At 47.7% G+C, this 14,375-nt stretch overlaps 1 protein-coding gene across 1 annotated transcript in view; it reads right to left on the bottom strand.

Annotated features, from left to right (window-relative positions):
* Nucleotides 1-14,375, bottom strand: part of crim1 (cysteine rich transmembrane BMP regulator 1 (chordin-like)) — a 207,191-nt gene that overhangs the window by 29,041 nt on the left and 163,775 nt on the right. The window contains exons 8-10 of the mRNA XM_080200734.1: nucleotides 14,086-14,214; nucleotides 8,426-8,582; nucleotides 4,378-4,499 (exon numbers count right to left, since the gene is read on the bottom strand). Of these exons, the coding sequence (XP_080056860.1) occupies nucleotides 4,378-4,499; nucleotides 8,426-8,582; nucleotides 14,086-14,214 (408 nt within the window). The remainder of the gene's footprint in view (nucleotides 1-4,377; nucleotides 4,500-8,425; nucleotides 8,583-14,085; nucleotides 14,215-14,375) is intronic.

Below are 14,375 nucleotides of genomic sequence, written 5' to 3'. Positions count from 1 at the left end.
GCTCCTAATTCCCATTTTCCTAGATCATGACTGTTCTGCTTTCGATCCATGGGGAGGATAATATTCTCTATGAAATCATAGCAGTGCATAAAAAAAGCAATTTAAATTGCTATGGTGCGTTTTATAACCTCAGGATGTTCCAAAGACAATGAAATACCATTGCTGTTATAGTGTTGGAAGTGTGGCAGCTAATTTGTGTGCATCAAGCTCTCACTAACACTCCACTGAGATATGTGACTGTTTTTAGTGACTGAGGGGCAAATATTGACCAAGGTGCTGCCAATAATTTCCCTGCTCTTCTTCAAAACAGAACTGTGGGATCTTGGTTTCCTCATTTCATCAGAAAAGATATACCTCTGATCATGTCGTACTCCCTCATGCCACACTGGAGTACTGGCCTAGATTAGGTGCTTGAGTGGCTTGAACTCTTGACCCAGAGATGAGAGTGCTGAGCCCAAAGGTTCCTTTACTTCTTCCCTAATCTCAGCCCTTAATGACATTTCTTAAGACAGTACGACATTGTTTCCATTCTCCACCTCAGAGGTCTCTGTAAATTAGGTCAAATGGAGGGAAGATTTGTACTGCAGGAACACGCCCACTTTGAGTTGGATCGAGGCCACACAACCTCCTCATGGATATAACGGATAAGAAAGTGTTTCTGATGACTGAAGGGTCAATAGGCAGAGGGCACAGATAAGAACCTGACAATGAATGGTTAGGATTTGGATTGACACGGGTTCAGATTTAATGGGAGCCTTCAAGTGGGATTCAGATAAATACTTGCAAGAGAAAAAAAGATAGGGAAAGAGCGGAGGAGTGGGGCAATGTGATTACTCTTCAAAAGCTGCTACAGACTTGATGGGCTGAACCATTGGATGATTCGATGATTGACCTGGGTTCGATTCTGGCCTCGGGTCTCTGTGTGGAGTTTGCACATTCTCCCCGTATCTGCATGGGTTTCCTCCGGGTACTCTGGTTTCCTCCCACTGTCCGAAAGACGTGCAAGTTAGGTTGATTAGCCATGGTAAATTCTACAGAATCCCTACGGCCAGATCACAGAGGCCTGGGGGGAAGATCAGATGAAGGTGAAGATCATGGGGAGCAGATGGGGTGATGACAGGATGGTCAGGCAGTGATGGGGGTCAGGGAATTGTGCAGATGTTGTTTGGGAGGGGGCGGGCTGAGTTAACTAATGGTTTAACGTGTCGGGCCCAGGAAGGAACATTCCTGCTCCTCCTGGCCCACAAGCCGTGCAATAAAGTAGTTTTACCTCGCACCTTTCCTTCTTACACCTGAAGCCCCTTCAAAAGGTTTCAGTGATCAACCTGGAGCCTGAGAGTGGATTGGTTACCTGCCCCATCCATTAAGATGGTTTTTAAGGCAGGTCAGGAATCCCGTGTGAAATGTTTTAACATTTTCGCTTCTCACCTGGTACAAACGCACCCGTTTATTGGGGATTAAATTTAATCTCAAGGCTTTTATCTATAACTGTGCAGCGTAACACCATAAAACCTTGGATGCCCTTTCAAGTGGAGACTTTCAGTCAGTCATTGCTGGGGGAACGAAGCTCCCTAACCCAGGACATGCTGAACGTTCAGGTCAGGTCAATTCCCCAATGATCATGGTGACAAATAACTGGCTGAAATCAATGGCTTGATTAAATAACTCTGTCCAGACAGCCCAATGTTCATCGTGCTGGACAGACACAGCTGGACATCTGCCTGCTAAACACATTCCTGCACTTTTTCATAATGACATTTGGAGGGCACAATGCCACCAGTTAGAACATGCCTTCTCACAAGGCTAAAAATGACAACAAACATTTCTTGACTCATTCATAAATATATCTGCATATATTGGGTATCTGAGAAAAAAAAAGATAGTTAATAAAATCAAAAATAATATTTAAACTTCCATGCTGTGTAATTACTCCTGGCTCTACCTAGAACTGACCTGCAGGACTGGGGTAATAAGCAGCCCACTTGATTGGCACCCCATCCAAACACATTCACTCTCTCCACACCAACGCACAATTCGCAAGATACATGGTAAGAACTCAGCAAGGCTTTCAAATCCATGACCTCGACCATCTAGAAGGACAAGGCAGCAGATACCTGGGAACCACCACAACCCAGAAGATCCCACTCCAAGCCACCCACCATCCTGACTTGGAAGTATATCATGATGTGGTGGTGCGTTAGTCTGGGGTGGACACAGTAAGAAGTCTCACAACACCGGGTTAAAGTCCAGCAGCTTTATTTGGAATCACGAGCTTTCAGAGTGCTGCTCCTTCCTCGGGTGAGTGCTCCGAAAGCTCGTGATTCCAAATAAATCTGTTGGGCTTTAACCTGATGTTGTGAGGCTTTTTACTGGAAGTATATCGCCGTTCCTTCACTGCAGTTGGGTCAAAATGTGGGAATTCCCTCCCTAACAGCACTGTGGGTGCACCTACAACAAATGGACCACAGTGGTTCAAGACGGCAGCTCACCACCATTTTCTCAAGGGCAATTAGGGATGAGCAATAAATACTGGCCGAGCCAGCCATGCCCACGTGAAAGAATTAAAACAAAGTAGGAACAAGAAGCTATCTGGAGGTCAATTGGACAACTCAACACAAGGGCAACTTTAAAACAATACAATTTGGGATATTGAGATGCATGTGAATGTTTTTAAAGTAAAAAAAAGGTTGAATATTTGACTGTTTGTATGGAGTCACTGATCAAGCAAATGACCCAAATAAATTCCTGCTCCCGACAGTGACAATGGTTTCAAATGGTTTGAGGTAAAGTGGTTAACGTAACTATGCTACCAGGCTCCTCAGAGAGAATCAAATTAGGTCAGGAATACACATTGGACTGTGATGAGTTCCTATGTTTTATTTATCTCTTTTCTTCTTCACCTCCCCTCGCATCTCCGACTGGCACCAGCTCCCAAATGGTGAGCGTCTTTCTACAATGCCCTCCAACACCTTGCCCCCAGTCACATCTGCAAACCGTGACAGAGGGCGACACAGGCGAGTCCTGATCCTGTCCTCACCTGGCTCTGACATCTCTTGTAACTTTGCCAGGGCTCAGAGGACACACTGGGGGATCTTTGTTTTAGAGTCATAGAGGTTTACAGCATGGAAACAGGCCCTTCAGCCCAACTTGTCTATGCCAACCTTTTTTTTTTAAACCCCTAAGCTCATCCCAATTGCCAGCATTTGGCCCTTTTACCTCTATACACATCTTACCCATGTAACTTTCTAAATTTTTGTACCATTTGCTTTAATCATTCCACCGATCACCCACTCTAGAAATTTTGCCAATCTTAAAAAAACAGTTGTCCGATTACCAATCTGCCTACCAGTGAAGATCATAGAATAGAATCCCTATAGTACAGAAGGAGATCATTCAGCCCATTGAGCCTGCACCGACAACAATCCTACCCAGGCCCTACTCCCTTAACCCCACATATTTACCCTGCTCATTCCCCTGACACTAGTGTCAATTTAGCATGGCCAATGCACCTAACCTGCACATCTTTGGACTGTGGGAGGAAACTGGAGCACCCGGAGGAAACTCATACAGACACGGGGAGAGTGTGCAAACTCCACACAAACAGCAGCCCAAGGCCGGAATTGAACCTGGGTCCCTGGCGCTGTGAGGCAGCAGCGCTAACCACTGTGCCACCGTGCCGCCCAAAATACCTCCCAATTTGAACGTTAACATCCTCCTCCTTGCTCCCTTTCTCTATGACCTCATGAGATCTCTCTTCTCCTCCAGGTCTCAACTCTCCAGCATCCCCAATTTCATTTCTTTCACCAATGACAGCTGTGTCCTTCAGTTGCCAGGGCCCTCAGTCATAGAACTTCTTCCCTGGACCTCTCCCGCTTTCTCTTGGGTAGTTCCAAACACCTCACGAGTGCTGAGGCACAGGAAAGATGCCATAGTCACGGACAGAGCTCTGACACCTCAGCAGCTTTATCGGGAGTCGTCGGAAAGGGCCTGTTATTTACTCAGTAAATCTACAGACATAAACAAAACCTTGGAACCAGGATAAAGCCACTCCTCGGAATGTACATTCCATTCACTTACCCACACACCAAAACCCTCCTAGAGGCAGTCTGCAGTATATAAAGGGTACCTTTACCATACAAGTGATTAGCTTCTGCTCTCCTGTTCACTCAAGAGAGTTGAGTAGGATCAAAGCCCTTTCAGGAAAGGTGCCTTTGTTGAAGATGACTATCTTAATTAACAGGAGAACAGACACTAACAATTTTCCTTGGGCCTCAGAGAAATGGGATCCACATTAGCGCCTGATAATTATTATCTTTTTCCTTAAGCCCAGTATGACAACAGCTCAGTGCACCAGGTAAAAGCAATTAGCTCCCCTACCCTTGCACTTGCAGATAAGACAGCCATAAATGTCTTGCTCGAATCCCATTGGACAATACTTGTCACATGGACGCTCTGGGCACTTCTTGCAGCGACAGATATCACAGCTATGTTTGTTCTTCCTGTTTTTTTAAAAAGAGAAAGAAAAGGTATTGAAGAAAGTGATTTCCAAAACAAGCAAGGCTGCCCATTGCAATCTCAGTCAAAGGTAAATGTCGCCAAAGTCCCAGATGACCATAGGCTGCTCTCCCCTCTCAAACCCCTGGGTTAACCTGAGAACCACCACAACTCGGGCGAGGGGCAAGGTCGAGAATAACCTCATGAATAACCTCACCCCGTACGGGAATTGAACCCGCGCCGTTGGTTTTCAAACGACAAGCCAATGGTTTCATGATCATTATTAATGAGAATAACAGTTTGTCCCAGATTTTTGAGTTTGATGAAGTTTGAATGAGAACGCCACCCCACCCTCCCTTGGTGGTGTTTGAACACATGCATCAGGAGCCTTTGTCCAAGCCTCTGGATTACTAATCCACAAAGATTCCCAGTCTGCTATGGTCCCATGATGGCATTCCAGTGAACCTGAGCAAAAAAGAAGTGTGCTTGCCTATGTTGGAAAAGGGCAGGATTGGGCTTGATTGCAATGGCATCTACAGATGAATGGCTGGCCAACATACCACTCTTGACTGGCTTGCTGTAAACAGCATGTGTTTTTTTCTCCTGGAGAAAGCTATATAGTATAACAACACCACTGTCCCCGGTCTCAGGCTTCTACTCGCGTAATCGGTGCATCTTAACATCTCCCCAAATCATCAGAATTCATTTCAACATTCAGATGCTATCGGAACGCCGCTTAGGTACGGCTTGAGATCAGAGCACGATAAGAGTGATGTCTGCTAAAATGTTTTGCTTTCTTTCGCAGATCCGATGGAATCCAGAATTTGTTGTTTTTAGAAAATCTTTCTGCCTGGTTGGAAAAGGAGAAATGCTCCAGTGATGGTTCAGTGAGTCGATGCACCACATGGTGTGGCGCTGATCATTCTAGACTAGGCAAGTCTGTGGTTTCATTCCTACTGTAAGCTGATTAGATCTGGAGCATCAGTAGCACACAGAGAGCAGGCTATTATAGGGCAATAATAAAGAACCAGGAGCTTACAGGTCAGTAACATTTAGCTTGGAGTATATTAAAGGCAATACCTGCTAGGGCACACTGAGGGTGACCAATGCTGCAGTGAAACTACCACTCCATAGAAAGTTACAGGAAAATGCCACACATTTTAGTTATGATGTGGAGAAAGAAACATGGAAATATAGAAGACAGGAGCAGGAGGAGGCCATTTGGCCCTTTGAGCCTGCTCCGCCATTCATTGCAATCATGGCTGATCATCCAACTCAATAGCCTAATCCTGCTTTCTCCCCATAACCTTTGATCCCATTCACCCCAAGTGCTTTATCCAGACGTCCCTTGAATACATTCAATAAGATGCTGGCATTGGACTGGGGTGGGCACAGTAAGAAGTCTCACAACACCACGTTAAAGTCCAACAGGGTTATTTGGAATCACGAGCTTTCGGAGCACTGCTCCTTCAACAGCTGAGTGGACACTCACCCGACGAAGGAGCGGCCCTCCGAAAGCTCATAAATCTGTTGGACTTTAACCAGGTGTGAGACGTCATACTTTAGTTAACTCTGGATCTCCAAAAGCGTCGCTTGCAGTAACAATAACAGCTTACATTTAAATAGTGCCTTTAATGTGATGAAATGTCCCAGGTCACTTCACAGGAACATTATGAAACAAAATATGACACTGAGTCGCATCATGGGACATGCGGTCACGTGTCCAAAAGCTTAATCATAGAAGTAGGGGTGTCTTAAAGGAAAGGACAGAGGTGGAGAGGTGCAGTGAGGGTGTTCCAGAGATTAGGGCCGAGGCAGCTAAAGGTACGGATACTGCAGGTACGGCGATTAAAAATCAGGGTGGGCGGCATGGGTCTCTCAGAGGCCTGTGGGGCTGGAACTGAACGCAGAGATAGGATGGGGGTGAGGACGTGAAAACAAGGATGAGAATTTTAAAGTCAAGGCATTGCTTGACCGGAAGTCACTGTGGGTAGCGAGAGTGCGAGGGCGATAGTGGAACAGGAGTTGGTGCACGTCAGGACACAGCAGCAGAATTCTGGATGACCCTCAGGCTTCTGAGGGTGGAATGTGGGAGAGCAGCCAGGAGTGTGTTGGAATAGTTGAGTTGAGAAATAATAAAGGCAAGAGCAAGGCTTTCAGCAGCAGCTGAGCAGGGACAGGTGTGAAGTTGGGTGATATTGTTGACAAAGAAAACTGGGCAGAATTTCACACAGGCAACAGGAGTCTCGCCTGGCGGCTGGAGAGAGAGCTGGCGAGGCCTCCGTGTCCCCTCTTTTTGAGCATATTCAGAGCTAATCAGCCACTCGTCAGCGGCAGGCCTTCCCCGGGATCAAGGGCTAATCTGAGGCTGCTAACTCTTATTGCTTAGTAGCTGATGGGATGCTCTCAGTGGGCCCTCCTTTATTTCCTGATATTGGATCCCTCAATCAAGCACTGAACAAGGGACCCATCGCAGCCCAGAAGCCTTCAAGCAACTCCTACAGGGTTTCCATTTTGGGCTTCCCTCTGCGACACCACAGTGTGAGCGAACGTGGTGAAGCAATCATACCACAGAAAGTTACAGGAAAAGGTCACATCATTGAATCCCGACAGTACAGAGGGATGCCATACAGCCCATCGAGTCTATACTGACCGCAATCTCACCCAGTCTCGTAACCCCACACATTTACCCTGCTAGTCCTCCTGACACTAACGGGCAATTTAGCCCGGCCAGTCAACCCAACCCGCACATCTTTGGACTACGGCAGGAAACTGGAGCACCCAAAGGAAACCCACGCTGTCACAGGGAGAATGTGCAAACTCCACACAAACAGTGGCCCATGCTGGAAATCGAACCCAGGTCCCTGGCGCTGTGAAGCAGCAGTGCTAACCACTGTGCTACCCTGACTACCCTGGATCTCCCAGAAGGGGAGCACCCCTCCGCCCACCAATGGGGGGAGGGAATATCAGCAATGGCAAAGCGAGAACCTTAAGTGGGTATTAATTGCCCTTTTAAGGGCTTTAATGGGGCAGCAGAGAGGCAAGGTGGTTGATGAGTCTTCCCACCTCAGACTTAATCAGGGAAGAGGCAGGAGGAAGGCAGCGGGGTGGGTACTCATGTGCCACCCTCCCGCCCAATTCAATGCCCCCTCTCCCACCAGAATCCTCTCCAGGAGGAAAGGGCATTGAATTCTGCCTGCCCAAGACAGCACACCCTTTTTTGTAAGCATTGTAGCCTGGAATGCATAACGTCCTTCCCTACTGCACTGGGGTGGAGTTCTGTGTAATTGTCTTTGTGAGGCCACCAGGTCCAATTACTGTGGACACGGTCTGAGATAAATTGCTGAAGCAAGTTTGTAGTTTGGCAGCTGGGACAAGCCAGGGAGAAATGACTTTTTGTTAAAGATATATATATATATATATATGTATCTGTTTAGTCTGATTTATTGCTGTTTAATGAAAATGAACCAATTTGGAGTGAGTGTGACTTACACTTGCAAAATGTGATATGTGCTGTGGCAGGCACCCAGCACTTACTGGATTACATGGATGTAAATCAGTGCGAGTTTTCAGTGCTGTGGAAAGGCAAATGGAGTGGGGTGGGGGGGGGTGGGTGGGTAGGGGGTCGGAGGGGGTTGGGGGGGATGGTGGTGCGGGGGCGATGATCCTTAAGATGTGTTAAGGTTGCAAACTGATGGAATGTCATTTCGGATTCAGCGTCCCGTCCGCAGTTTTCACAAGCAAGCGTCACCCTTAATTTGTGACCCGTTGCAAATTGGGGACAAGTGTGTGAAAATCTCGAGGGCGCAGTGTATGGTATGCGGCTGGCTTTACGGTCCCCCTGGCAGAGTTGAAAGTTACCCCGATTAAGGCACATGCGGCGTTACTGGTAAGTGCGGGTCGACGTCAGCGTGTAAACACCTGTACGTACATGTATCCAAAGGGACAGTACTTGTCGCAAACCACCGGTTTGCATTTCTTCGGCCGTGCTCGGCACTGGCAGATCTCGCAGCCGTGTGCGTCGGTCTGCAGGCCGAAGGGACAGTCCAAACCGCAGCCCGATATGAGGCCGGTACACAGCTCTTCTCCTGTAAAGAAAACAAAAACCGCATTAAAATTGGCATTGACAAGAAGAGGAAACAAGACAGATTTGTGTCATGCCTCTCATGTATTTAGAGGACTCCTGAAGCAGGATACTTAGCTTAGAGATTGAGCGAATGTGAAAATTCGTAGCGCCAACTGCTGAATTTATGCTATTGCGTCCCAGGACCATTTACCCGGAATCAGAATGAGAGGGGCAAGGGAGGAGGGCAGTAGGCATTCCTGCTCGCAAGCAGTGGGTAGCCAATTAAAGGTCCTTAAAAACCTATTCATAGAATCACTACCATGCAGAAGAAGGCCATTTGGCCCATCGAGTCTGCTTGACAACAATCCCATCCAGGCCCTATCCCCGTGACCCCACGTATTTATCCTGCTAATCCCCCCTGATACTAAGGGACAACTTAGCATGGCCAATCAACCTAACCCACACATCTATGGACTGTGGGAGGAAACCGGAGCACCCGGAGGAAACCCTCGCAGACACGGGGAAAACGTACAAACTCCACACAGATAGACGCCCGAGGCCAGAATTGAACCCGGGTCCCTGGTGCTGAGGGGCAGCAGTGCTAACCACTCTGCCACCCATTATCAGCTGCCCACTCCAACTTGCTTGTTCAGAGCCGCAGAGTCTCCGGCTGGGGCTCCAGCTTTGCAAGCCCACCCAGCACACTGCATTGGTCAGTTAGGCCGCCCCCTGACTTCTAACTGACCGCTTTGAGGGACAATCGCTGTGGGTGACTGTTCCCCACACAGACCAGAGTTGTGACAACCGTTTGGCCAGGTATTGAGGTTCTGACTCAAAGTGAAAAGTTCTGCCTCCTCTCCGGGAATTTAGCCCATTAAATCCAGTTATGCTGTCGAATGTTCTCTGCCTTTTGGCAGAATAACTTGAAAGAAATTGGATCTTGAGGGTGATGTAAAACTCAGATTGGTGTCCACCTTTATTCAGATAAAGTGTTGTCCTATCCCTTGGTTTGGATGTTCCTCCTACACGCACTGTCACCTGACCCTCAACATCCGGACAGTCAGCGGGGAGGAGGGGGGAGTTGGAGTTGATTGGGTTATTGGTGGATGGGCGAGGAGGGTAGTGGGGTCTGGAGGTGTCTACTCCTTGAGTGAAGGGCATCGTCATCTTTTACCTCCTCAGGATGTCCTTAAACACATCACGGTGGCGGCACTGTGGCACAGTGGTTAGCATTGCTGCCTCACAGCGCCAGGACCTGGGTTCGATTCCTGGCTTGGGCCACTGTCTGTGTGGAGTTTGCACATTCCCCTCGTGTCTGCGAGGGTTTCCTCCAGGTGCTCCGTTTTCCTCCCACAGTCCAAAGATGTGTGGGTTAGGTTGATTGACCATGCTAAAATTGCCCTGTAGTGTCCTGAGATGTGCAGGTTAGAGGGATTAGCGGGTAAATATGTGGGGATATGGGGGTAGGGCCTGGGTGCAAACACAAGTACTGCAGGGGGGGTCATAGAGAAGTTTAACGGTCACCTTCCCAGGACTTGGTATGGGCAACACCCAACTAAGGATGGAGTGGCACAGTGGTTAGCACTGCTGTCTCCCAGCGCCAGGGACCTGGGTTCAATTCCCAGCTTGGGTCACTGTCTGTGCAGAGTCTGCATGTTCTTCCCGTATCTGCATGGGTTTCCAGTTCAAAGATGTGCTGGTTAGGTGCATTGGCCGTGCTAAGTTCTCCCTCAGTGTTCTCAGACAGGCACCGGAGAGTGGTGACTAGGGGATTTTCTGTGTTAATTTAAGCCTATTTGCGACAATAACAAATAAACTTTGAAGAAAGCTCTTCCAAGCTTTGCCTCATCCCTTTCACTGAACGGTGACACGTTGATTTACCTCCCTCCTACCTTTGAGCCTCTCTGATATCTCCAGACTGTAGGATGTGGCCCCCTTACCTTCAACAGTGTATAATCTCTTTAGAAAAAATAACACCCCTTTAACTGTGCCGTACAGTCTCAACAGGCAGACAATTATGTTAAACATGCAAAGGGTTTTTCTAAAAAAGAAAACATAACACACCTTTGATCATTTAATTGTAGCCTCTGACCTGAATGTTAATGACGCAGCTTTTAATGACTTAGCAGCAGGCTAATTAACAAAATGCTGGGTGAGAATACACTTTTTCCATAACAATGTGGCAAGTGGAATTTTTATTGGGCCTTTGAAGCCTGCTTGTTGAACAAAAATATTCCGGCTCTGGGTAATACAGCCTGTGTTCCTCCTTCAGAGGAAGGGAAGTGGGATTAAACGTAGCAAAGGAAGCCTAAAGTGGTGGTTTACGGGTTCTCTCAAAGAATCATAAAATCCCAACAGTACAGAAGGAGGTCCCTTCTGCCCATCGAGCCTATACTGACAACAATCCCACCCAGGTCCTAACCCCATAACCCCACGCACTTACCCTGCAAACAGCCCTGACACTGAGGGGCAATTTAGCATGGTCAATCCACCTAACCCGCACAGCTTTGGACAGTGGGAGGAAACTGGAACACCCGGAGGAAACCCATGCAGGCAGGGGGAGAACATGCAAACCCCACACAGCCAGTCACCCGAGGCTGGAATCGAACCTGGGTCCCTGGCTGCAGTTTTAACCGCCGTGCCATTCTTGTTGTGCTTCTATGTTGGGGGCCTTCGGGTATTTGTCCTGTGATCATCCTTTCTGTGCCAACAGCCTATTCAACCATGTGGGTGAAGCACTCTGGTTGAACTCAATTGCCTCTTTAGCCAAGTGTTTTCCGGCACTGCTCTGTAACTTTCAGTAGCCATCTGGTCCTATTCTCCCATCTGTAGTATTGAGACTCTAAGACCAGATACAACACCACTTGCTGCTACTGGGGTTGCAACGCAATGTAAACCAGGGGTCAGATTTGGGAGCTTCAGGTGAGTCAGTTATTGACTGGATAAATCACTAAGTCATTTCAGAGTCTGGGTGGTTCTTTCTATTGAAACTGCTACTTCTAAGACTTTCCTTCCCTATTAATCAATGAACCCAGTAGAACAACAAAGAACAAAGAACAGTACAGCACAGGAACAGGCCCTTCGGCCCTCCAAGCCTGTGCCGATCACGTTCTCCTATCTAGACCAACTGCTTATATCCCTCTGTTCCCCGGCTGTTAATGTGTATATCCAGATAAGTCTTAAATGTCGCTGACGTGTCTGCCTCAACCACCTCACTTGGCAGTGCATTCCAGGCCCCCACCACTCTCTGTGTAAAACATTTCCCCGCACATCTCCACTGAACCTTTCCCCCCTTACCTTGAACTTGTGTCCCCGTGTAATTGTCATTTCTGCCCTGGGAAAAAGCTTCCATATTCCTATCCAAACCCTCATAATTTTATAAACTTCTGTCAGGTCATCCCTCAGCCGCCGTCTTTCCAGGGAGAACAATCCTTGCTTATTCAACCTCGCCTCATAGCAAATACCCTCCATACCAGGTAACCTTTTCTGAACTCTCTCCAAAGCCTCTACATCCTATTGATATTGGAAGCATTCCTTTGAAACTTCAGTTTTCTCACTGGCAGGGTCACCTTTAAACGAACTCCTCCTCTCAGATTGGCTTTAGGGGCTTGGCCTATCAGCAGAGGTCCCCAAAGAGGCCCCACTGCACCGTGGAAAGCCACCATAATAGTGACTCCTCCACCTTCAGGTACCAGACCTTAAGAGGCAACTATGGACTCTTATTGGATTTATCCTTGGCATGGTTTGCTGTCGCCCCCCTAGAGCATGGCTGACCAGGAAACTCTCCTGCTCTTACCGCCTGCCTGGAGGTATTGGACAGTTTTACCTGAAAAGATTGATAATCAAACTGTTTGGCCACGTTTTGAACACTCCCTCCATGGCCATCAATTCCTAGAGTGGGGTTTGAACCTGGAGCTTCTGGCCCAGAGGTCAAGTCCTAGTTATTGCAAATATTTGGACATTACACAGACAGGAAAGATTTAGAGGGATAAGGGTCAAACGCAGGCAAATGGGACCAGTTCAGTTTAGGAAACCTGACTGGCATGGATGATTTGGGCCGAAGGGCCTGTTTCTGTGCTGTATATCTCTTAAGTTTAAAGTTTATTTATTAGTCACAAGTAAGGCTTACACTAACACTGCAATTAAGTTACTGTGGAATTCCCCCAGTCACCACACTCCGGCGCCCGTTGGGGTCAATGCACCTAACCAGCATGTCAACAGTGGGAGGAAACCTGAGCATCCGGAGGAAACCCACACAGACACGGGGAGAATGTGCAGACTCCGCACAGACAGTGATCCAAGCCGGGAATCGAACCCAGGTCCCTTGCGCTGTGAGGCAGCAGTGCCGACCAGTGTGCCAACGTGCCTGTATCACTCTAACAGGCTCTATGACTCTGACAGGTTGCAAACTGCCCCGCGCTGTTCTGGGGTTGTGCAAGAAACTTCAAAAATGCATAATTCTTCCAACATTAAAACCAGCCTGAGAGTGTTGCCAAAGCCATTCAGTATCAGAGGGCACATCAGAGGTCAGGAATACAAACACAGCTGCTCCAGGGCACCCAGGAATGTCTCCCATCAGTGGCATCTCCGATGCAATAAGGTTAAGGAATTTGGCTTTTCATCATAGAATCATCATAGAATCCCTACAGTGCAGAAGGAGATCATTCAGCCCATCGAGTCTGCACTGACAATAATTCCACTTAGGCCCCATCCCCGTAATCCCACATGTTTACCCCGTTAATCCCTCTAACCTCTGCATCTCGGGACGTTAAGGCGCAATTTAGCATGGCCAATGCATCTAACGTGCACATCTTTGGACTGCGGGAGGAAACAGGAGCCCCTGGGGGAAACCCAAGCAGACATGGGGAGAATGTGCAGACTCTGGACTGACGGTGACCCAAGCCGGGAATCGAACCCTGGTCCCTGGAGCTGTGAGGCAGCAGTGCTACCTCCACAGTGCCGTCCCATTTTTCACCTTTAAAGTGTAAGTACATGGAACAAAGTGCCAAGTATGATATCACCACACTCTGCAGTCCCACTCAATGAGATGACGTGAAGAAACACCAGCAGAAAATGGGAAAAAAAGAAGCATTTTTGCAGCACAGGACCACAGCAATAAAGTGTCACTGCGGAACAAGGTTCGATGGTGTTGCTTTTTCTGAAAAAAAAGCATCTTTTCCCTCAGTTTGGAACCACACTACCAAAAATGTAATGAAGTGGATGTGTCATGGGTAAGAGCACACTGCGATAAATATTTCCACTTGTGTGGCTGCCATAACCCACTTGTGGATCATTTGCATCAGCCTCCCTTCTGGAGATATCTATCATATCACACAGCGGGGAAGTCCTATTTATAAACCCCCTTTAGTAGATTCAGGTGGCAATGCGGACTGATCCAATCCTTGCTGCTATCTGTGGTACACACACACATACACACACACACACACACGCACGCACACAGCTACCAACTGGAGCCTCTTGAACAGCTGACAGATGTTGAGCAGAATGGTGAAGGCAGTACTCACTGGTTTTGCATTGACATGTGCGACATCCACTGTGGTCCAGCTTGAAGCCATAGATACAGTCTCTCTCTGTCAGGGTACAGTTTATTAGTAGCTCGCATATTGGAGGCCCAATGGTGATGTATGTTGGCTCTGTGGAGGAAAGGCAGATATATTTAAATATATTTAACGTAGAATGAGAGAGACAGAGAGATGTTAGAAAAATTTGTCTACACGATTCTCCCTTTCTTTGATAGCTAGAGCTCACACTCGGGGATCAGAGAGCTATAGGATCATAGAATACTATAAGGCTA

Source organism: Carcharhinus amblyrhynchos, chromosome 12 (assembly GCF_965287045.1).
Source record: "Carcharhinus amblyrhynchos chromosome 12, sCarAmb.v2.hapA, whole genome shotgun sequence".
In the NCBI taxonomy this organism is placed as follows: Eukaryota; Metazoa; Chordata; class Chondrichthyes; order Carcharhiniformes; family Carcharhinidae; genus Carcharhinus; species Carcharhinus amblyrhynchos.
The sequence above is the reverse complement of the archived record's forward strand: the minus strand, read 5'-3'. Positions and strand labels throughout refer to the sequence as shown.